Genomic DNA, 25,056 nt, shown 5'->3' with positions numbered 1-25,056 from the left:
GACTGAATTGTCAACCCACAAAATCGTAAATGAACTAAACAGTTAGTTTTTAAGCTTCTAAATTTTGGGGTGGTTTGTTACTCAGCAATAGCTAACCAATACGATGCCTTGCCTATTAAAATAAATAAAATTATTTGTAAGTAAAACTTTAGAAAAAAACAAATAGCTGAGAAAGAAATCTGCATAGATGAGCAGGTGATTCAGAAGTTCTCGTGTAAGAATGACATGGAGGTACTGAGGGTCTGGTGGAATCATCTAGGCTTGTGGCCCTTTCAAAGAAGTTTCACTATATAGATCTCATTGACAGGAGAACAAGTAGAGGGAGTAATGGAATTGAGCAGGGATATCAATGCAAGGCCTCAAAAGTCTAGAAAAGACCAGTCACAGACCCAATGCAAAGTCCTTGGGGACCAGGCCAGACTAACCTTCTCGTAGTAGACACCAGACCCCTGGGACTCGGGGGGCATACTCAGATCCAAGGCCTGCCACCCTGTTGCTGGAGAATCTTCAGCTTCCTCTGCACCCAGAACCTTCTGAAGCATGAGGGAGGAAGTGAAATAATGAAAGGCTGAGTTGTTCTTTTATTTTTCCCTGAGTTAACTAAAAGACTGAGTTAACCTAAAAGACAATGGTGAAAGCCTATGGAGTGCTTACTCTACCCCACACATGCTACCATATTTTTATACCTGTTTTACAGATGAGGAAACTGAGGCACAAAGTGGTCAAATGATTGTCCTAAGGTCACATAGCCAGACTAAGTAAAGCCAAGATTTGAACCCAGACAGTGTGGCTAAAGAGACTGCTTGGATTGCATGAATTGGCAAGGTTAAGCTTTTCCTTCTTGATAGCCAGCACCAGGAGGCTCCTGAGGAAGTTCAGATCACTTACAGGAAACAAAGATGCCACAAACGCAAATGTTTGCACAATCTGAGTATGTTTCACTTGGACCCCAGGAAACAGAGGCTGAAAGAGTTACACATGATTATACTTTTAGGAATTAGGCCTGTACCCTCCCTGCAGTGCTAAAAGGAGGCCCCCAGGGGGCTTGCTTTATAATAAATCCTTCTTCTTAAGCAATGTCACCTCCTCTATTTCCTACACATCATGAATAATAATGGTTAATATGTTTAGCATTTACATTGTTCTGTGCCCTTACACACATTATTTCTCATAATCTCACCAAAACTTTTCTGAGGAGGGGATTGCTGTTGTTCCTATGCTGCAAATGAAGAAACAAAAGGCTCAGAAATGGCAAGTGACTTTGAAATCTTGCACAGCCAAGAAGAGGGAGATCCAATGTTTGCTCCAAAGTCCACCTGATTCTGGAGTGCATCCTATGACCTCAGTGCCCACCTCCCTCCCGGGCACCTAGGATGGAGCCTATGGCAAGGGGTCATCAAGGTGTTAGCACAGTGACTACAGGAATCACAGCCCAGACACAAAAGCAGGAAACCCTTTGACCAGGCTCCTTCCTATTGCACCAACAGCCTTGTGTTGCTGCAGTGAAAACACTTCCCCAAACAGCTGTGACCAAGAGACGCAGAAACTGCCTTGTCCACGGGCCACACCTCAGACTCCAACTTTCACAAGAGAGCAGAGGAGCCCCAAGTCTTGGGGACCTCAGAAGATGCCATGTGCTCCACGATGTCCCCCCCCACCTGCCTGGCCCGCTTGCCTCCCTGCTTCCTGCTGCTGGCACTGGTCCTTGTCCCCTCAGGTAAGTGGGATCTAGGACAGAACAGGGTCCACCCCCGGCTGGTCAGTTCCGAGAGGGGCACTAAGTGCTCTGGCATGCCTGGAGAGGCTTGACCCCATGAAGATAGAGTAAAGAGGGGTACACTGAAAATTTGCCTGACTCCGGCAGAGAGCACACCCAGTGTCCCAAGAAGCAGCGTAGTGAAGTGATAAGCTCCCAGGCTCTGCGCTCACACCCACTGGCTTCTAGCTCAATTGCTCCTATGCCCACGTCAGATGCTGCAGCTCTTTTAGCCCCAGGAGCCTCTTCTACAAAAGAGGGACGCTCATGGGACCTTTCTCTAGGGCTACTGTGAGTATTAAATAGAAAAGTGGTGAGGCTCAGCCCTGGGCCAGCTGCATAGTTTATGAGACCCATTGCAAAATGAAAACTGGGGTCTTTTGTTCAAAAAGTATTGAGCAACACAGCAGAGCATTAAACCAAGCATGGGATCCTTCTAAGCACAGGGCCCTGTGCGACTATATAGATGGCACAGCCATGAACCAGCCCTGGCTCAGCTTAAGACTCAGTAGGCTCGGCCGGGCGCGGTGGCTCACGCTTGTAATCCCAGCACTTTGGGAGGCCGAGGCGGGCGGATCACGAGGTCAGGAGATCGAGACCACGGTGAAACCCCGTCTCTACTAAAAATACAAAAAAATTAGCCGGGCGTGGTGGTGGGCGCCTGTAGTCCCAGCTACTCGGAGAGGCTGAGGCAGGAGAATGGCGTGAACCCGGGAGGCGGAGCTTGCAGTGAGCCGAGAGGGCGCCACTGCACTCCAGCCTGGGCGACAGAGCGAGACTCCGTCTCAAAAAAAAAAAAAAAAAAAAAAAAAAGACTCAGTAGGCTCAAACCTCACCACTAACCAGTTTAAGTTATTTCTTTCTGACCCTCAGTTTTTCCAACTGTAAAATGGAGCTAAAAATAGGACCCACCTTGTGACTTTCTTAGGAGAATTTAACAAGATAATACCCATAAGTGCCTGGCATAACAAAGATTTGATAACTGTTGGTGATTATTATTATCATTCCCATGTTTCCTCTAACTCAGGGGCAGGCCAGGTTAGCTCCAGAGTCTTGAGACCCCTGAATATATAGCTCAGCCTCTGAGTCCAGAACTCTCTGATCTACCAGGCAGGAATACTTGGCTCTCAGTGGACTCATTCCATCTCCTGCCCATCTGGGCCTCTGCTCCAGGCTCTACTGAGATTTAGATTCTGTCCGTGATATCTTTGGTCCTCCGTGGTGACCATCCCCAGGAGAGATCCTGGCAGAACCCAGGTGTGGGGTCGGACCTAGGTGCTCCCTTACTCATTGGCCATATGACTCAAGACACCACTTCACTTCTCTGAGCTGATTTCCTCAATTCTAAGATGTGAATCATAACTCCTAGGTCTCATTCCACAAGTACTTTTGAGTGTCTGCTATGTTTTAGGCACTAGACTAGGAAATCAGAAATCTAAACTACCCAGAAGAAAAAATATTCCCAATGACTGTTGCAATAGAATAGATGGAAAATAAGAGAAGTTGCTTAAACCAGTCAGTTGGAAGGTTTGATTCCAGCTGCGTCTCAAGCTGAGTCAGGGCTGGTTCATGGGTGTGCCCTCTATATAGTGGCACAGAGCCCCCTGCTTAGAAGGGCCCCATGCTTGGTTTAATGCTCTGCTGTGTTGCTCAATAGTTTTTGAACAAAGACCTGCATTCCCATTTTGCACTTGGCCTCACAAATCACATAGCTGGCCCAGAATTGAGCCTCACCACTTTTCTATTTAATACTCACAGCAGCCCCAGAGAAAGGTCCTATGAGTGCCCCTATTTTGTAGTGGAGGAGACTGGGGCTAACACATTTTCTATAAGGCTTTTAAAGGGAGCCCCATACAGGAACCATGAAAGGCAGAGGATGCAGATGGAAAATAGATGAGAAGGTCCAGCTCCACTGACAAGGCAGAGGCAAACCTCCTAGGACACCTCCTAAAGCCCAAGTGACAATATGAAAGGGAACTCAGAAGGGGAGAGGGAGGGAAGGGGTGTGGGCACCAGGACTGAGTCCAGGCTCCAGCTTCTTCTCTGGTGTTCACTTCCCCAGACTCACCCCTAGCTGAGATAAGACTTTCTGAGTCCTTCCTTCTTCCTGTCCTCCATTGCTTCTTTCTCCTCACACATGCAGGCTTCATCTTTACAAATAATTTATTTTTAACAGCTCTATTGAAGTGTAATTGACATACATTAAACCGTACATATGTAAAGTACACAATTAGATAAGTTTTGTTTGTGAGTGCTGGGTGTATTTCACACTTGTGAAATCATCACCAAAATCAGCATCATGAACGTATCCAGCACCCAAAAGTTTCGTTGTGATTCGTCCTTGCCACTCCTCCTTGTCTCCAAAACAACCATGGATCTGTATTCTGTCACTATAGTTTGCATTTTTTAGAATTTTATGTAACAAGGATCACACAGTTGTACTCCTTTTTGGCTGGCTTCTTTTACTCAGCATAATTATTTTGAGATTCATTCATGTTGTTGCATATGTCAATAGTTCATTTCTTCTCATGTCTATCCATTGTATGGATAAACGCTTTCCCATTCACCTGTAGACAGATATTTGGGTTGTTCGCACTTTAGGGCTATTGTAAATAAAGCATCTGTGAATATTCATGTACAAGTCTTTGTGTGTATATATACTTTCATTTCTCTTAGGGAAATATCTGAGGATAAAATGGATCATATGGTTGCCGTACATTTAACTTTTTCAGACACTGCCAAACTGTTTTTCAAAGGAGTTGTACCATTTTACATTCTCATCAGCAATGTAGGAGGATGGCAGTTCCTGCGCCTCCTCACCAACACTTATTATGGTCAATCTTTTTCATTTTAGTCATTCTAATGGGTACATAGTAATATCTTACTGTGATTTATTTTTTTGAGACAAGGTATCACTCTGTTGCCCAGGCTGGAGTGCAATGGCTTGATCTCAGCTCACTGCAACCTCCATCTCCCTGGCTCAAGTGATCCTCCCACCTTAGCCTACCAAATAACTGTGACTACAAGCACACATCACTACACCCAGCTAATTTTCGTGGTTGTCTGATTGGTTGGTTAGTTTTTTTGTTTTGGTAGAGACAAAGTTTCACCCTATTGCCCAGGCTGGTCTTGAACTCCTGGGATCCAGTGATCCGCCTGCCTCAGCCTCCCGAAGTCCTAGGATTACCAAACTCTCACTGTGATTTTAACTCCCTAATATGTAATGATGCTGAACATTTTTTACATCATGCATCCTTTTTGGTGAAGTGTCTATTTGACTCTCATTTTTAAGTGTGTTTCTTATTATTGAGTTTTGAGAGTTCATTATATATTATGGATACAAATATTTTGCCAGATATATGCTTTGCAAAGATTTTTCTCCTACTCTGTGACTTGTCTTTTTTTTCTTTTACAAGTGTTTTCTGAACAGCAGGAGTTCTTAATTTTTATGAAGTCCAATTCATCTATTTGTCTTTAATGGATCATGATTTTGGTGTCACACCCAAGAAATCTTTGCCTAACCCAAAGTTACAAAGTTTTTTTCCATGTTTGCAGCTAGAAGTTGTATAGTTTAACATTTTATGTTTAGTTATATGATCTATTTTGAGTTAATTTTTATATAGTTTGAGGTATAAACCAAAGTTCATTTGTTTGCACATGTATTCCCAATGGTTCTTGCACCATTGTTGGAAAAAACTCCCCATTCTCCATTGAATTGTCTTTGCATCTTTGTCAAATATCAAATAATTATAGTTAGGAGCCATGGCATGCACCTGTACTCCTAGCTACTCAGGAGGATTGCTTGAGACTAGCAGTTTGAGGCTGCAGTGTGCTATGACGATCACACCCAAAATAGCACTGTACTCCAGCCTGGAAAACATAGCGAGACCTCATCTCTTTTTAAAAAATCAGTTGCCTCTATTTGCATGGACTATTTCTAGACTCTCTATTCAGTTCCACTGATATGTTTATCTATCTTTGTGCCATACCATATTGTCTTGATTACTGTAACATTATCTAAGTCTTGAAAGCAGGTGGTATTAGTTTGCTAACTTTGTTCTTTTTCAAGTTGTTTTGGCTATTCTATAAATTTTAGATTTCGTTTATCAATTCTAAAGTGAAGCCTGCTAGGATTTGAATGGGAATGGCATTGAGTTTATATATCAACTTGAGAAGAATTGACATCTAAGCAATACTGAATCTTCCAACATACGAATAGTGTGTACCTCTGTCTTTATTTAGGCTTGTTTTTTTTATCTTAGCAATGTCTTGTAAGTTTTCAGTTTGCAGTTCCTTTACATTTTTGGCTAAATATTTTCTATTTTTATAATATTGATGACTGGAAATTTTTAAATTCCAATTTCAAGTGGTTTATTGCTAGTAGATAGTAATACATATAATTTTGTACATTGATCTTTATCGTCAACCTTGCTAAACTCATTTATTAGGTCTAGTGGCCTTTTTAAGAAATTTTCATTTAAATTTTAATTATGTCATCTGCACATAGTTTTCTTTTTTCTTTCAACTCTAGATGTCTTTTATTTCCTACTACCTTTTTGCATGGTTAGTACTGATCCTACAATATTGAATAGCAATAGTAAAAATAGGCATCCTCGTCTAGTTCCTGATCTGCAGGGAAAACACTCATTTTTGCACCACTAAGGTTGATAGAGTTGTTGTAGGGTTTTCACAGGTGCCCCTTATCAACTTGAAAAACCCTCCTTGTCTTCCTAGTTTGCTGAGAGTTATTATTAGGACTGCATGTTCAATTTTGAAAACTGCTTTTTCTGCATCTGTTGAGATGATTATATGCGTGCATGTATATGCGTGTGTGTGTGTGTGTGTGTTAGTTTAGTAATATGGTAAATTACATTGATGGATTTTTGAATGTTAAACCAACTTTATATTCCAGGGACAAGCTCAACTTGATTATAATGTATTATACTTTCTAAATATTGCTGATTGCTGAATTTGGTTTACTAAAATTTTGTTTAAAATTTTTTATCTATGTTCATGAGAGATATTGGCTTTCTTTTCTCGTAAGGAAAAGACTTCAGTTTCAAGATAACACTGGGACTCATAGAATAATTAGAAAAGTATGCTCCTTTTTTCAATTTTCTAAAAGTATTTGTATAAAATTGGTATTATTTCTTTCTTAAAGATATGGAAAATTTGGCTGGGCATGGTGACTCATGCCTGTAATCCCAGCGCTTTGGGAGGCTGAGGCAGGCGGATCACTTGAGGCCAGGAGTTCAAGACCAGCCTGGCTAACATGGCGAAACTCTGCCTCTACCAAAAATATAAAAATTAGCCGGGCATGGTGGTGCATGCCTGTAATCTCAGCTACTCAGGAGGCTGAGGCAGGAGAATCGCTTGAACCTGGGAGGCAGAGGTTGGAGTGAGCCGAGATCACGCCACCGTATTCCAGCCTGGGTGACAGAGTGAGGCCCTGTCTCAAAAAAAAAAGAAAAGAAAAAAGATATGGAAAATTCACGAATGAAACTTTCTAGGATTGGAGCTTTACTTCTGGGAAGATTTTTAATAACATATTGAACTTTTTAATAGATAATAGGGCTAACCAGGTTATCTTTTTCTTCTTGAGAAAGCTTTGGCAGTGTATCTTTTTCAAGGAATTTGTTCATGTCACTTAATTTGTCAAATATATATAACTTGAAGTTTTCCATAATATTCTTTTAGTATTCTATTAATAAGAGTAAAATCTGTAGTAGTATCACCAGTCTTATTCCTTATTTTAATAATTTAGGTTCTTTCTGTGTGTGACCCCTGGGTTCAATCTGACTAGAGATTTATCAGTTTTAGTGATCTTCTCAAAGATTTTCTTCTTCTCATTGATATTTTCTGTGTGTGTGTGTGTGTGTGTGTTGTGTGTGTGTGTGTTCTACTGTATTAAGTTTCATTTAGAGCTCGATGATTTCCTTTCTTTCACTACTTTGGGTTTAGTTTATTGGCCTTTTTTTTCTAGTTTCTTAAGGTGGAAAGTGGGTAATTTATTTTGAGTTCTTTCTTCTTTCCAAATGTAGGCATGTAATACTACAAATTTCCCCTTGCTTTAACGGGATCCCGCAAATTTTTATATTATGTTTTCATTTTCATTCAGTTCAAAATATTTTCTAATTTCTCTTTTTTTAATCGATACATAACATTTGTACATATTTATGGGGTTCATGTAATACTTTGTTACATGCATAGGATGTGTAATAAACGAGTCAAGGTATTTAGGATATCCATCACCTCATGTATTTTTCATTTATCTGTGTTAGGAACATTTTAAGTCCTCTCTTCAAGCTATTTTGAAATGTACAAAACATTGTTGTTAACCACAGTTACCATACTCTGATATCAAATGGCAGGATCTTATTCCTTCTATCTAACTGTATGTTTGTACCCATTAACAAATTTCTCTCATCCCCCTCTCCCTACACTCACTTTTCCCCACGTCTGGTATCATTGTACCCTCTACTTTCATGAGATCAATTTTTTTAGCTCCCACATATGAGTGAAAACATGTGATGTTTGTCTTTCTGCACCTGGCTTATTTCACTTAACATAATGAACTCCACCTTCATTCATGTTGCTACAAATGACAGAATTTCATTTGTTTTTATAGCCAAATAGTATTCCATACATACTGGCCATCCAGTAGTGGTATTGCTGGGTGATATGGCAGTTCTATTTTTAGTTTTTTGAGAAATCTCCATACCGTTTTTCATAGTGACTGTACTAATTTACATTCCCACCAACAATGTACAAAGTTTCCTTTTCTTTGCTACCTTACCAGCATATATTTGTGGTGGTTTGTTTATTTTTTTTATTGTTGCCTTTTTAGCAGTCATTCCAACTGGGGTAAGATGATATCTCATTGTGGTTTTGATTTGCATTTCCCTGATGATTAGTGATGTTGAGCATTTTTTCATGTGCCTGTTGGCCATTTGTATGTCTTCTTTTGAGAAATGTTGATTCATGTCCCTTGCCCACTTTTTAATGAGTTTTTTTAACTGTTGAGTTGTTTGAGTGTCCTGTATATTTTGGATATTAGATTAGTCCCATCAGGTGAGTACTTTGCAAATATTTTCTCTCATTCAAGAGTTTGTCTCTTTACTCTGTTGATAGTTTCTTTTATTATGAAGAAGCTTTTTAGTTTAATATAGTCCCATTTGTCTATTTTTGTCTTAGTTGCCTGACCCTTTTGAGGTCTTGGTCATAAAATCTTTACCTATACCAGTGTCCTGGAGTGCCTTCCCTGTTTTCTTCTAGTAGTTTTTATAGTTTTAGGGCCTACAGTTAGATCTTTAATTCATCTTTAGTTGATTTTGGTATATGGTGAGAAAGAGCAGTCTACTTTTATTCTTCTGTATATGGATATCCAGTTTTTCCAGCACCATTTACTGAATGTATATTCTTGATACCTTTGCCAAAAATCAATTGGCTGTAAATACGTCGATTTATTTCTGTGTTTTCTATTCTATACCATTGGTCTATTATACCATTGGTCTATGTATTCTATGCCATTTGTCTATTATACAAATACACATCCCAATCAAGAAGAAATTTACAAAATCCCAGAAAAAGAACACAAAATATTGATACTAGGGAAGCTCAGTAAGATACAAGATAATTCTGAAAAACAATACAAAGAAATCAGAAAACACTCCAAGACTTGCTCTAGGCAAATGTTTTGTGGCTAAGACTTCGAAAGACAGGCAACAAAGGCAAAAAAAAGACAAATGGGACTATATTAAACTAAAAAGCTTCTGCACTGCAGAAAAATAATCAAAAGAGTGAAGAGATGACCTCCTGAATGAGAGATAATATTCACAAAGTACTCATTTGACAAGGGACTAATATCTGGAATATACAAGGAACTCAAACAATTCAACAGTTAAAAAAGCAAACAAATAAATAATCTAATTAAAAATGAGCAAAGGAAAGGAATGAATAAACATTTCCCAAAGAAGATATACAAATGGCCTAGAAGTATATGAAAAAAATGCTCAACATCACTCATCAGGGAAATGCAAATCAAAATCATAATGAGATATCATCTTATCCCAGTTAGAATGGCTATTGTTAAAAAGACAGAAAAAAAGGCCAGGTGCTGTGGCTCGTGCCTGTAATCCCAGCACTTTGGGAGGCTGAGGCGGGTGGATCACCTGAGGTCAGGGGTTCGAGACCAGCCTGACCAACATGGTGAAACCCTGTCCCTACTAAAAATACAAAAATTAGCCAAGTGTAGTGGCACATGCCTGTAATCCCAGCTACTCAGGAGGCTGAGGCAGGAGAATAACTTGACCTCAGGGGGCAGAGGTTGCAGTGAGCCGAGATGGTGCCGCTGCACTCCAGCCTGGGTGACAGAGCAAGGCTCCCTCTCAAAAAAAAAAAGAAAAAAAAAGATGAGGATGAGGAGAAAAGGGAACTCTTATACCCTATTGGTGGGAATGTAAATTAGTACAGCCACTATGGAAAACAGTATGGAGATTTCTCAAAAATCTAAAAATAGAACTGCCATATGATCCAGCAATCCTAGAACGGGTATTTATCTACAGGAAAAAACATCAATATATCAAAGGAGTGCATGCATTTCTATGTTTATTGCAGCAATATTCACAATTGCAAATGTATGGAATCAATCTAAGCATCAATCAATGGATGAATTGATAAAAAAATATATATATACATATATATGGTGTCCCCAAGCACACCCACAATGGAATACTATTCAACCATAAAAAAATAGTAATAATGAAATCATGTAGTCATTCACAGCAACACGGATGAAACTGGAGATTATTATGTTAAGTGAAGTAAGCCCTACTCAGGAGGCTGAGGCGGGAGAATTGCTTGAACCTGGTAGGCGGAGGTTGCAGTGAGCTGAGATCGTGCCATCGCACTCCAGAAAAAGAAGGAGAGAGGGAAAGAAGGAAGGAAAGAAGGAAGGAAGGAAGGAAGGAAGGAAGGAAGGAAGGAAGGAAGGAAGGAAGGAAGGAAGAAAGAAAGGAAGGAAGGAAGGAGCCAGACACAGAAAGACAACTATGCAGGTGCTAAAAATGATCTCACGGAAGTAGAGAGTGTCATGACAGATATCAAAGACTAGGAAAGGTGATGGATCTCAGGGAGAGGGATTAAGAGTGAGGTTGGTGAATGGATACAAACACACAGTTAGATAAAAGGAATAAATTCTAAAGTTTGATAGCAGAGTAGGGTGACTATAATTCACAACAATGTATTATGTTTTTCAGAACAACTAGAAAAGAGGACCTGAAATGTACCCAACACATAGAAATAATAAATGCTCAAGTGGTGGATACCAAAAAAAAAAAGAAACTTACAGTAATAAACTCACATTTCTCCACTCCCAGTCTTTATTCTATTGATGTCATAAATTCTACTTACACATGTGTTAGAAGCCTCACAATAGAATGTCATTTTTTTTAAATCAGTTTGGGGCCTTGCTTTTAAGATTTGTTGGGTGGACCAGAACACTTCTTTCTGGGCTGCATCTCTCTTCTGTGGAGTTTCCCCAGTGCCCTGACAATCATGGGTTTTACCAGTTTGGCTGGTAGGAACAGGCACCATTCTTAGCCCTGTGCTGAGTGATGGGCACAGTTCTGTACGTGTGTGTGAGGAAATTCCCTGAGGCCAGGGAAAAAAACAGGAAGGATTAGTGGTAACAGATCTGACTGGCTCAAACAATGTTTGAAAGTGGATGCTGCTGAATTTCTTGGAACTAAGGACATCAAGGACAAAAGCAATCCCTAGGATTCAACATGTGGTTATCACTTGGTCACAATTGTGAGAAAGTTATTCTTGGTGGTTAACAGCACATGCCTAGCTGAAGATAGGTAGAAATAGAATTTAGAATTCCTTAAGTCTTTCCTAGACCCTCTTAGAAGGGAATGTTTGCTTCACCTTCTTACTCTCCTTGCCTCATTCACAACTGAGAAACACCATGATATACTGCAAACAAATGTGTGGAGTGAGACTGAGCTATTCACAAAGGCTGATGGGAATATAGACAAAAAGGAAACTCGGGGTACAAAGCTGCTGACCTTGAGTTGAGCAGAATCTTAAGTCACCTGATCTGAGTTCAAATCCTGGACACGGTATCCACTGAATGCATGGTTCACCTCATGTTTCTTTACCACCGTGAGCATTCGTTTTCTTTCTCATCTCAAAAATGGAGATTATAGGCTGGGCATGGTGGCTCACACCTGTAATCCCAGCACTTTGGGAAGCCAAGGGGAAGGAATCACTTGAGCACAGGAGTTTGAGACCAGCCTGGGCACCACAGTGAGACCCCATCACTACAAAAAAAAATTAAAAATAAATAAATAATAAATGGAGAAGTTTTTAAAATTGAGATTGTAACAGCATCTACCTCACAGAATTCTTAGAAGGAGTACATGTGATGATGTTTGTAACCAAGAACATCCATGGGAGGCCTCAGCCCTCTTTCTCTGTATCCACTTTGAGGATAAACTCAACAGTTCAACCTATCTTCAAAATAGACTCACTTCACAACACATTAACATGAACTGCAGTCTGCTGATAATTCACATGAGGCAGAAACGGTATTTACACTGAACCCCTCAACACACAAACCTATGTCTCTGAAGGGTGGTGTTTGAAGATTAATAGCCAGAGCTCCAGAAACAGGCTGAGAGGGCTTGAATCAAGCCTGTCACTCTCTTGCTGAGTGATGTATGAGTGGGCCAGAGCTTCCATAACAAAGTAGCATGGCCTGAGTGGCTTGAACAATATAAATGTAATTTCTCACAATTCTGGAGGCTGGAAACTGAGATCAAGATGTCTGTTTCTGGTTTGTCTGAGGCCTCTCTCCTCAGCCTGTAGATAGCCGCCTTCTCCCTGTATCTTCACATGGTCTTCCCCCTGCATGTGTGCGTCTAAATTTCCTCTCCTTATAAGGACACTAGTTGGATGAGATTAAGGCCCAACCCCAATGACCTCATTTTAACTGAATTACCTCCTTAAAGACCCTATCTCCAAATAAGTCACATTCTGAGGTACTGGAGGTTAGGACATCAACATGTGCATTTGGGAGACACAATCCTAGCCGATGATCCTGGGACAGCTGCCTAACCTTTCTGGACCCTCAGTTTCCTCTGTCAAAAATGGGAATAATGCCATTTACCTTACAGGAGCATTGTGAAGAATAAGTGACATAATGCATGCAGGGCCCAGCACATGGTGAGCACTTCAGTGTTATTTATTATTTGCAGGTTTGCCATTGCATAGCTCAGTTCTCTCTCTGAAGCCAGCCATCTCATCCCCTCTTTCCCTTCCCTCTCTAATGACACTCCTGTCTTGTCCTGGGCCATTGTTCTTGGCCAGATAATGGTTTGATTGTTTTAAGCTTGTCATTTAGGGCTCCAAGTCCTTCCTGCCCAATGCAAGGTCTTTCTTCCTCTCTTGTAGATGCCTCTGGGCAGAGCGGCAGGAATGACTGGCAGGTGCTACAGCCCGAGGGCCCCATGCTGGTGGCAGAAGGTGAGACACTTTTACTGAGGTGTATGGCGGTAGGCTCCTGCACTGATGGTATGATAAAATGGGTCAAGGTGAGGACTCAGGACCAACAGGAAATTTATAACTTTAAATATGGCTCCTTCCCTGGGGTAATGCCCATGATCCAACGGACATCAGAACCACTGAATTGCGATTATTCCATCTATATCCACAACGTCACCAGGGAGCACACTGGAACCTACCACTGTGTGAGGTTTGATGATTTGAGTGAACACTCAGAAATGAAATCGGATGAAGGCACCTCAGTGCTTGTGAAGGGTGAGTATCAGGCCCTGCAGACCACACATTTGCTCCAGTCTGTTTCCCTGCACAGTCACCTTTATCCACTGTATCATGCTGTATCACACAAAATTTCAGTGGCATACAACAATACATATTTTTATCTCTACATGCACATTTACATGTGGCTGGGTGGTTCCACTCCTCATGTCTCATGCCAGAGCCCAGGCTGGAGAGGTAGCAGCTATGTGGGGCATGTTTTTCTCATAAAGATGGCAGAAGCAGAAGCTCAGTCCCAACTCTTCAAGTACACCTCAAGCATCTACTCACATTATGTCTGCTAACAGCCCACTGGCTAAAGCAAGTCACATGGCTCAGCTCCAAGTCAAGGGACAAGGAAGAATAGTCTTCCACCATGCACCCAAGATAAGAGTATGGATGTACCCTATTACAAGCACAGAGTCAAAACCTGAGGTTGATCATGTCATCTACCACACTCCCCAAGTAATCAATCATGGCATCTGTAAGTCCACCTGTGGTGACCTGAGTACCCAAATCCTGGGCCTGTCATTGAATAGCAGTTCCTTCTTAAGTCAGTTACGCTGGCTCTACATGCCTCAAGTGCTTTGTTTGAAAAACAGGCAAAACAATTTGTACTTCAAGGGTCATTCGGGTGATTAAATAGAATGGATGCTTGTGGGAACACCTCATAAACTGGTGACATGGAGAGTATCTGTACGTAGGAGTTCATTTTAACTTGATGCCAGATTCAGGAAGGCTTCGCTGGCTTCTCCCAAGCTATGATGGTGCCTCCTCTGTAGTCCTGCCGTCTTCTGGGTTTCCACCTCTGGGTAATTGTTTGACCATCTCCACTGGAAGACAGAGAATGGCTTCAGGGCGGGGCACTTGTGTGTCTTCCTGAGTTTCATGTTCCCCAATCCTACCACTGGTATGTAGTAGGTACTCAGAGCGTTTTTACTGAATGAGTCAACTGGTGAGTAATAAAGAAAGCAGGAGGGAGTGGCTGAGTGAAGAAATCTGGAAAGAAGGAAGGGAGGGAAAACACCAGGGAGGAAATGAGTGAACGATGGAAGAGGAGACGGAATTCAACAAGGACCTCCTTTTTGGCTTCAGGAGCTGGGGACCCTGAACCAGACCTGTGGATCATCCAGCCCCAGGAATTGGTGTTAGGGACCACTGGAGACACTGTCTTTCTGAACTGCACAGTGCTTGGAGACGGTCCCCCCGGACCCATCAGGTGGTTCCAGGGAGCTGGTCTGAGCCGGGAGGCCATTTACAACTTTGGAGGCAACTCCCACCCCAAGGCGACAGCGGTGCGGGCCTCCAACAGTGACTTCAGCATTCTTCTACAAAACGTCTCCAGTGAGGATGCAGGCACCTATTACTGCGTAAAGTTTCAGAGGAAACCCAACAGGCAATACCTGTCTGGACAGGGCACCAGGCTGAAAGTGAAAGGTGAGACAGTTGGTTTTGGAGTTGTCGGGAGAGGGGAGCAGGTATTCATCAGGAATTTTTCTACATGTCCCGAACAAGCCAGTTCTTCCCAGCCTCCAGGTCTTTACGTAAGTTTTTCCCTCTACCTGGAATGCTTTCTCCTTTTCCCTGAAAACTCCTACTCATCCTTCAAGGCCCAGCACAAATAGCCCTCCCACTGTAAAACCTTCTCCTCTTCTCAAGCAGAGTTAATTTCTCCCCATTCTGGTTTCCACAGAACTCTGTATAGATCATTAATAATTCAACAAACATTGGCCAGGCACTGTAGCTCACTCCTGTAATCCCAGCACTTTGGGAGGCCAAGGCAGGTGGATCACCTGAGTCAGGAGTTCGAGACCAGCCTGACCAACACGGTGAAACCCCATCTCTAATAAAAATACAAAATTAGTCAGGCGTGGTGGTGCATGCCTGTGATCCCAGATACTTAGAAGGCTGAGGCAGGAGAATCGCTTGAACCTGGGAGGCGGAGGTTGCAGTGAGCCAAGATCGCACCATTGTACTCCAGCCTGGGCAACAAGAGCAAAACTCCATCTCAAAAAATAAAAGTAACAATAATAATTCAACAAACATCTACTACATGCCTGTTGAGTGTCCTGCACTATGCTAAGTACTGGAGACACTGCAATGAATTAGACATGTCCATGCCCTAAACATGCTCCAGTAGAAAGTCTAACTTTGTCCTTCATAGCTGCAGGGTTTGACTTCTAGCCCGCACCCAGGTAGAAACTGGCAGACTCATCCCAGAGATCGCAGCTCCTGGGACTTAGGAAGTGGTGGGAGATAAAGATAAAGGGAAGTGTGAGAAAGCCTCTCTCCCTTGCAGCAAAATCTACCTCTTCCCAAGACGCAGAATTCACCAGTGAACATGCAACTGAGATGTCTCCAACAGGTGAGTGTACCCACCTCAGTGGAGTCAATGAGTCCCCAACAGGCAAGGGGGCCATGAATGGCTTGGTCATGGGAAGGGAGCTGTCCTAGACTCCTGGGGGCTAATCTGCCACCAAGAAAGCTCCTAGGACTTCATCTCAACTGCAGAACTAGGACCCCAGAGAACCATGTTATAACAGCTCAGTTATAATGAACTTTCTCATAGCCAGGGCCATGTAACGGTTTAGTGGGAAATTTTGCTTGAGAGGTGGTGAGCTCCCTGTGATTCTGAGTGCAGGGACACACTGTGAGGCTATGCACAGCGACACTGGAGAACATGGCTTCGTAGCTAAGCCTCCTGGATGGAGCCCCTTCCTAGTGTAATGGGCAGGTTCTTGCCCCTTGAATCTGGTATGTGACTCTATGAACTAGGGGGGAGGGGACAAGAATCAGAGACCCTACTTCATGGGGTTGTGTGTGCACTCAAGGAGATCACACATGCCAAGTGTCCAGAACTGTGCCTAGCACATCTCATGTTAACATTCGAGGGCTCTCAGTATCTGGTGGGAGCTTGTGATAGATGTGGTCTGATTTGCCTTCTGGATGCTCGGCCCTGCTTCTGCCATTCATGGGGGCCAGACTGCCTGGGTCCCGTGACTTCTTTAACACATGTGGCCCTGAGAAAATCATTTCCCCACTCTGGGTCCGTCTCCTTATCTATAAAAATTGGATCACTATCCTACACTGTAGGATTACCTTGAGGATTGCATTAGACAATTAGGAAGAGCAGAGGTTAGGGATGTGACTGAGATGATTACAGATGCAGGTAGAATATTGGGCAACCCTTCTCTGAGCCCAGGGCAGAGAGAAGGGTGGTCTTTAATCTCCTCTCTCAATGTAGAAAGGATACAGCTCCAGAGGTTATTCAGCAGCAGGATGTGACCTTGCCCATGGGCAGCAATGAGGTGTGGGCTGTGGGGCCCTCACCACGGGTCCCGCCTGAGCTCTCTCCTGTGCCTCCCAGGCCTCCTGGTTGTGTTCGCACCTGTGGTCCTGGGGCTGAAGGCAATTACCTTGGCTGCACTCCTACTGGCCCTGGCTACCTCTCGGAGGAGCCCTGGGCAAGAAGATGTCAAGACCACAGGCCCAGCAGGAGCCATGAACACCTTAGCATGGAGCAAGGGTCAAGAGTGAGGGGTCAGCCCCAGAGTGGGGATCCTCTGAGTTGGAGAGGAGCCAGGGCTCCTCAACCATTTCCCTACCTCCAGTCCCAGCCTCCTCCAGGTGCCCCCAGGCCTCATGACAAACTCCTAGATCCCTGCATCTGGTTTTGGTCCACCTAGTGAAATTTCCTTCTTTGCACCGGGCTTCCCTCTAAAATGTCTCCCTTTCTCTTTTTGGCCTGTTCAAGACCTCCTTGCTTTTCAGTCCCTGGCTCAGTCTCTCCTCAACACCCTTGCCCCTACTGCAGCCCTTTCTGGTGTGTCCTGCCCCTTTCCCCACCTTACTACATCCTTCTTGGCCTCCAACATCCAACTCAGGGTCTTCTTCCCAGGAGATGTCCCTAAGCATCTCTGAGCTCAACCAGCCAGACCATCTGTGCCCCTCCATCTACACCTTTCTCCCCACCCCTTCCTGCCTTACTTCCATCCCCCTCGTGGCAGGCTTGGGCAGCTGTAATATTAGATGCAGGTTCAGCAACTATAACAAAGCTCTTAAATAACAGTGGCTTAAACCAGTGGAAATCAACCAGAAAGTTGACCATCAGCAGGCCGAGCAATACAGAGACTCCCTGGTATTGAAACCCAGGATTCATTGATCTCATTGCTACCAAGTCCACCTTCTAGGCAGCCAGACTGGAGAAGAAGGCAGGGAAGGGGAGCAGGACCCTCCCCTTTAAGGGCACAGTCAGGAACTTGGCCACCTCACTTATCTCTACTTGGCTGGAATGTGGTCACATGGTCACACCTAGCGGCAAGAAAGGCTGGGAAATGTAGCCTTTATTTCTGGCAGCAATGTGCCCAGCTGCAAGTTTTCACTAGAGAAACAGGATGGTAGATATCAGGGGATAACCAGTTATCTCCACCACAGCAGCATACAGACAGCCTCTCACCTGCCCTGTGGGACACCTGAGTTCAATGCCCAGCTAGCTAGCCAGCACTTCTTCCCACCATCACCTCCCCTGGGGCAGCACGATGTGGGGCAGTAGTTCCCAAGACGAGTGATTTTGCCCCCATTGGACTTTTGGCAATGTCTAGAGATGTTTTTGGTTGGCACAGCCTAGGGGGTGCTACCACCATCTAGTGGACTGAGAAGCCCTGACATGGGGAAGAGTGTGCATGCCAAGGTGTCAGACACACCTGCCTTTAACCCTGAGGCCTCTGCCCCCTCCCTGTGCGCCCTCAGTGACTAATCAGAGTCCCTTCACATCACAGAACATCCAGGATACTAATGTGGACTTCTCTGCATTGTGTAAGAACCAATTCAAGACCAGGCACGTGGCTTATGCATGTAATCCCAGCACTTTGGGAGGCCGAGGTGAGTGGATCACCTGAGTTCAGGAGTTTGAGACCAGCCTGGCTAACATGGTGAAACCTCGTCTCTACTAAAAATACAAAAAATTAGCCAGGCATGGTGGTGTGTGCCTGTAATCCCAGCTACTTGGGAGGATGGGGCAGGAGAACCGCTTGAACTGAGAGGTGGAGGCTGCAGTGAGCTGAGATCGCGCCATTGCACTCCAGCCTGGGCAACAAGAGCAAAACTCTGTCTCTAAAAAAAAAAAAAAAAAAAAAAAAAAAAAAGAACCAATTCAATTCTGCATTTACTGAGGGCCTACTATGTGCTGTGTGCACTGCGTGCACTCGATACATGTAAATTCCCTGTTCTCTTTCCAGGCAAACATTTATTAGCACTCACTATAGCAGGGAGTAGATGAGTCTAGATGTTTTTCATTACCACAAACAGAAAAACAGCTTGAACTAAGCCAGAGAGAACAGTAATTTAGTCTGAGAATGGAATAAAAATTGAATTACCAGACATTAGAGAGGGTAGGGAAGGTAGGCTGAATACTAACCCCCACCCCAAAGATATCCATGTCCTAATCTCTGGAACCTGTGACTGTTACCTTGTATGGCAAAAAACACACACACACACACACACACACACACACACAAAGAAAAAAGAAAAAAAAGACTATGCAGGTGTGATTAAATTAAGAATCTTGAGATGGGGGTGGGGGTTTATCCTGGATGATCTAAGTGAGCCCTAAAAGAGATGTTAAGTATCCTTACAAGAAAGAGACAGAAGGATCTTCGATGTAGAAGAGAAAGCAATGTGACCACAGAGGCAGAGTTTGGAGTGATGTGACCACAGGTTAAGGAACGCCAGCAGCCACCAGAAGCTGGAAGAATCAAGGAAGAAATTCTCCCCCTGGAGCCTCCGGAGGAAGCATGGCTCTGCCAATACCTTGATTTCAGACTTCGGGACTTCAGAAATATGAGAAAATAAATTTCTGTTGTTTTAAATTATCAGGTTTGCAGTGATCTGTTACAGCACCCACGGGAAGCTAAAACAGCAGGAAAGCATGGAACTGGTTCTCCACTAACTGGAGGTGGGTCCCACCTGCCCCTGCAAGCCCCCTCACCCTGTAGGGCCCTGCATGAGCTGGTCCCTGCCGCCCCCTCTGACCTCATCTCCCCAGATCTCATAAGCTGACTCTGCTCCAGCACCCCTTTGGGCTTTGACCACACAAACTCCCTGATTCATTCAAGTCTCTGCTTAACTCTTACCCTCAAGAGGCCTCTCTGGACCACTCTATCCAAAAAAGCACCTCCATCACTCTCATTCCCACTTGCCACTTAAGTTTTCTTGATAGTACTTACTGCTACCTGAAAACGTGTGTGTGTGTCTGTGTGTGTGCATGTGTGTGTGCGTGTGTGTGTGCGTGTGTGCATGTGTGCATGTCTGTGTGTGCATGTGTGTTTGTGTGTCTGCTTCCTTGATGGTTGTTAGTTGTCCCCACTAGAATTTGAGCTCCCTGGGGACAGGAACCTGACGGTCCACTATTGTAGCCACCCTCATTCAATCCTGAAACATAGTTGAAAGCTGACTCTGTGCCAAGCCCTAATCAGTGTGCTGAGAATGAAACAGAAGTCTGCTCTCTCAGAACTTACCTCCTCCTGAAAGAAGACAGACAATGAGCAAGTAACCCTACGTGAGTAACAGGCCCCACTATACTGAGTGCTGAGGGTCTTCACAATGCAGGAGGAGGGGGAAGGAAGTTGCCAGAGCAAAGGGGAAGTGACACTATTTTATGCAGGGTGGACAGAAGAGGCATCCTGATAAAGTGACATTTGAGCTGACACCTGAAGGAGGTGAGGAAGGGAGCCCAGCAGATTCCCAGGGGAAGGGCTGAAAAGTACAAGGAACAGCGAATGCAAAGGTCCTGAGGCAGGAGCATGCTTGACTTGGCACAAGAACAGCGAACACCAAGCAGAATGCCTGGCCTGTATTAGACCCCGTAAACATCTGAACTACGTGCGTGGCAGAGATGAAGTACGCAATCTCGGAAATCTGGCTGTGCAGGTTCAAATTCCAGTTCTCCTACTTATCTCTTGGGTGAGTTTTTTTCTCTCAGTTTCCTTGTCTATAAACTGATAATAACATGTGTGTCTCCCTTATTAGGTAGTTTTGAGGCTAAAATGCATTGGTATATGTGCAGCACCTGACACATAACAAGTCCTAAGTAATTATTATAGTTACATTATTTCATTAGGCAATTGTTATGCAATTCTAACTATGAACTGTAGTCACTATCCTCCCCATGACGAGGAGCACGGCAGCCTATCGGGCAACTTCAGACGCCAGATGGCCCTGCTCACCACAGACTCAGTTGGAAAATCCTATAGAAAGTTGGCCCTGCTTGGGTCTAGGGACTTATAGGGACATGGCAGGGGAGCAAGGTGGAGGCAAGTCCACTAAAGAAGACAAATATAACAAAAGATGAATAATTTAAGGCCCTTCGTGGGGACTCTGGGAAACCTGCTGACCACAGATAGATAGGGTGGGGAATGGATGGGAGACAGAACTCCTCAGCCCAGCCCTTCTGCTGCTTTGGGGCCCCAGGCATTGCACAGGTCAGATGACCCACCAAAGACAGAGCAGGGGGCATGCCATAGCCCCCACTAAGGGCCAACAGGTCACTGTTACATGTCCTGCCTGGGCCTTCAGATCTGATGCCTGGATGTCAGTGGCTACACTCCAAGATCCCTGAATCAGGGCATCTGTTTCTTTCCCTACCCTTCTGTTTTCTCCTTCCTGCAGCTCTTCTTTAGCTCTTTCCTTCCCTTCCCATGGTTCTTGTCCCATGCTCCTGCTGCCCCAAGGAGCCCCCATCAAGGCTGCCAAAGTCCCAGCCTTTGTGACAGCTCCCTGTGAGAGATGGGTCTATTCACACCACTCTCCTTGGGCCTTGAGGACCCTCCATTTCCCCCTGCAGGTAAGACCTAGAGCTGGAGGAATAAAAGGAGCAAACACTGTTTGACAGGGGCTTCCTATATCCTGACAACCCAAGGATGGCAGCCCTGCTGCAGTACCGAGGTGGCGGTATCAGGGTGGGGTGAGAGGAGGTGCCAGCCTGGTCAAGAATAGTCCATCCTCTCCACAAGACACACTGCCCAGAGTGCAGCTACATGTCATTGGGCTGAGAAAGTGGGGAATGCCAGGCCTAGTCAAGCACATTTCTAAATTCTATCTAAATGGCACTAATTAATGGCACTTTGCTACACAGATCATTCTCAACCTTGCTTTTTGACTCAACATTTGAGTTATATCCAGATTGGTCACCTGTAACTCTAATTCATTCATCTTCAGAACTGTATAGTATTCCATTGTATCAACATATTACATTTGTGATTTCTGTTGATGGATGGAGACCTTAGTTGTTCCAGTTTCTCACTATCCGAAACAGAGACAGTTTCATTGTGTCTCCTGATGCATGCACAAGTGCACACACCCACAAGTAGAACTGGAGGGTTATACAGGTTCTGTGCTTCTTCAACTCCACTAGATTGGCCAAATCATGCCCCAATGCCATTAAGCCAACATATACTGCTGCCAGACACAGGAAAATTCCTGTTGTTTCATGCTTATGCCAATATTTCCTATGGTCACATTACAGGGAAGTGTGGGAATCTTCAGTTCTTGTCTGCTTGGAAGAAAGATTTCAGCCAAGAGACACACAGCAAAGGTTAAGTAGCAGAGTTTATTGAAGAAAGATAAAGTACGTTCCTAGAAAGGAGTGGGCTGACCTGGCTGGAAAACAGCATCAGGCGAAAAACAGCAGTAGCAGTGTTTATTTAAAGAGACAGTACACTCTGAAAGAACGGGCCAGCAGCAGCTGGTGCTGGGGGACCCTCTTTATGAGAATCTTACATGATTATTCGTGAAGGGGCATGAGGGAGTGTCACTTACAATCATGTTTTAGGTGGTCCCCTTGGCCATGAATGTTCTGTGGTTGTACACGCTAGTAAACACATTGCATGTCTCATTAGCATTTAAAATATCCACTCAGGGGTGTGTTTTGTTATTATTATTATTATTTTTTTTTTGAGACAGAGTCTCGCTGTGTCACCTAGGCTGGAGTGCAGTGGCGTGATCTCTGTTCACTGCAATCTCTGCCTCCCGGGTTCCAGCGATTCTCCTGCCTCAGCTTCCTGAGTAGCTGGGACTACAGGCACGCACCACCACGCCTGGCTAATTTTTGTATTTTTTTAATAGAGACGGGGTTTCACCATATTGACCAGGCTGGTCTCCAACTCCTGACCTCGTCATCCGCCCACCTCGGCCACTCAAAGTGCTGGGATTATAGGCGTGAGCCACTGTGCCCGGCTTGTTATTATAATGAGCAAAAGGCTACTGTAAGGCGAGTTACTAGAGGAGTGCACATGCTCGTCAGTGGGAGAGTCCCTACCATGGTTATCTCTGGGTAAGGCCTCATAAGTCCCCTTTAGGGACAGAGGAGCCCAACCACAAGGCCAGAAGTTGCCAGTGTAGCCATTGTCTTTTTGTTGGCTGCCAGTGGGTGGCGCTGACTATCAGTGAACGGAGTCTCCAGGACTTCTTTTCCCAAATGCTCCCTTGCCTGCTCATTCCTGGCCATCTGCCTACTCTAACAGTCAGACTTGTAAATGTTTTACCAATTGAATAAGGCAAAAGGGAATCTCATTGCAGTTTTCCTTGGTTCTCACTGCTGACTAATGCAACCAAGCATTTTTCCATACACCGGCTGGCGGTACTGTTATTTTATTATTATTGTCATTAGTTGAAGATGTTGTGAAAAGAGAGACAAATAGTCCCAACTTTGCTGAGGCAGTGGTAGTAGAGAAGGGTGAGTGGTACCGGCAGCTTCCATGTATAGGGGCCTCTGGAAGGTCTGAATGTCAGTTGAGAAATCAATCATTTGCTCCACATAGCAGCTCCCCTAGGCCACTAAGCTATAGAGGGTCTAGCGCTTAGGGGACTGGAGTAGGGGGTCAGAGGAGACACCAGTCCTGGGTACACACAGCTCCTGCCCAAAGTGAAGTCACCACCAGTGACGACACAGCAGAGAGGGTGCCAAAGGAAGGCTGGGGTGGGGCGGGAGGTGGTGGAAGATAGGATTAAAGGGAGGGGCTGGGGTGAGGCTGGAGTGGGAAGTAAGATGGCGATGAGCCTGGAGGGGGCTGGGGGTGAAATGGAGTGAAAGTGGGCTTTGGAGGGTGGGGTGCATTTAGTACTGAGGGTGGAATTAGAAGGGAAAGTGGGGCTGGGTGGGTCAGGTGCTGGCGTTGGATCTGTGAGGTAGAAGTGAGGCTGGAGGTAGTAGTGGTGGTAGAATTTGGGGATAGGGCTGGAGGTGGGGGGTGGTGTGGTTGGACATAGGAGTGTGGAGTTAAAGCTGAGCCTTCAGCACCTCCTTCTCTAGTTTTGTTAGGGACACTTAGATAAGTGTTATGTAAATGTAGTTTCAAGTTCATGCCCTCACATCCCTTGCCTTAAACTCCAGTTGGGTCATCTGGAGCTGCCTCCAGAAACCAGCCATAGGAAGTGACCAAGACAGTCCTGCAGTCTAAGGAGAGACAGTGTGGTGTAGCGGTTAGAAGCAGACTCAGGAGCTGTGCAATACCTGGATTCAAAACTGTTTAGAAGTCGAGGTTTCCACATCTGTAAAATGGAAATGATAACAATAGAACTCACTTCATAGGGTGCATGAGTTAGTGTATCTAAGGCTCCTAGTAGAGTGTCTGGGGGCATAGTAAGTGCTCAATAAACACTAGCTACCAGGTAGTGTTATGGGAAAGGATGCCCTCAAGGCCTCTAGAAGAGGGATCAGGGACCCTCTGGCCAAACAAAGAGCTTTCCCTGATGGCACAAAAATGAAGAGGGGGGTGACAATGAGTTTCAATGACTCCAATACCAGCCAGGGAACTGGACCTTGAGGAGCTGATCACCTGCAGATATTTAAGCTAGAGTTAGTCTTTGTCAGTTTCCAGGGTAGAAAGACCTTGCTGGTTGCCAATCATGAGGTCCAGAGTGAGCCTCTAGTTTCTTGGACTTCCTGGAAAGTTGGGGTGCATTTCGGGTTGACACAATGATGAAAGGGGTAAGGCCTAGGGACCAGGGCTGGTGCTGGGTGGCCTTGCAATAGAAAGGAGAGTCTCACACCACAAAGAAAGGACCCTCCTCCCATGCCTCCTGCCAGGGCCTATTGTGGCTGCAACCATGCTCCTAATAACCTAACCCAACCCCTAACTCGTTTGTTACATAAACTTAAAGGATTTCTTGCATAGCGTTAATAAGACACCAAATTTTCCAGGAAAGCAACTACTGTGTCAATTGAGAGAAGACTGAACTTTGTGCTGTTCATAACCTGATTAAGAGGGGTTTTGACTAAGCCTGGGGACCTTCTCAAGGTCTCCTTGAGAAAGGGACACCTGAACTGAGAGCTGAAGAATCAGCAGGGGCCGACAGAGGAAGAGGAAGGGAAGAGTGTCCCACGGTGGTGTTGGAAATTAAAGCTCGAAGTCGCAAGGAAAACCAGAACTCAAATAAAAGATTTTTCAGCAAAGCCAATTTACTTCTGCAGAAGGGTGCCACTC

General features: G+C 44.4%; 1 protein-coding gene across 2 annotated transcripts; it reads left to right on the top strand.

The window, feature by feature from the left end:
• The first annotated feature begins 1,548 nt into the window (after nt 1-1,548).
• On the top strand, nt 1,549-19,446 carry SIRPB2 (signal regulatory protein beta 2). 2 transcript variants are annotated; one of them, XM_063634167.1, is made up of 5 exons: nt 1,549-1,717; nt 13,211-13,282; nt 14,672-15,013; nt 15,876-15,941; nt 16,944-19,446. In XM_063634167.1, the coding sequence occupies exons 1-5, from the start codon at nt 1,633-1,635 to the stop codon at nt 17,111-17,113; spliced, it is 735 nt and encodes a 244-aa protein (XP_063490237.1). In that variant the 5' UTR covers nt 1,549-1,632; the 3' UTR covers nt 17,114-19,446. The 2 variants fall into 2 exon arrangements, with proteins under 2 accessions (XP_063490237.1, XP_055122131.1); XM_055266156.2 differs by having other exon boundaries at nt 13,211-13,576.
• The last annotated feature ends 5,610 nt before the right edge of the window (nt 19,447-25,056 follow it).

Source organism: Symphalangus syndactylus, chromosome 24 (assembly GCF_028878055.3).
Source record: "Symphalangus syndactylus isolate Jambi chromosome 24, NHGRI_mSymSyn1-v2.1_pri, whole genome shotgun sequence".
Taxonomy (NCBI): Eukaryota; Metazoa; Chordata; class Mammalia; order Primates; family Hylobatidae; genus Symphalangus; species Symphalangus syndactylus.
This window is presented reverse-complemented; position numbering and strand designations above follow the sequence as displayed.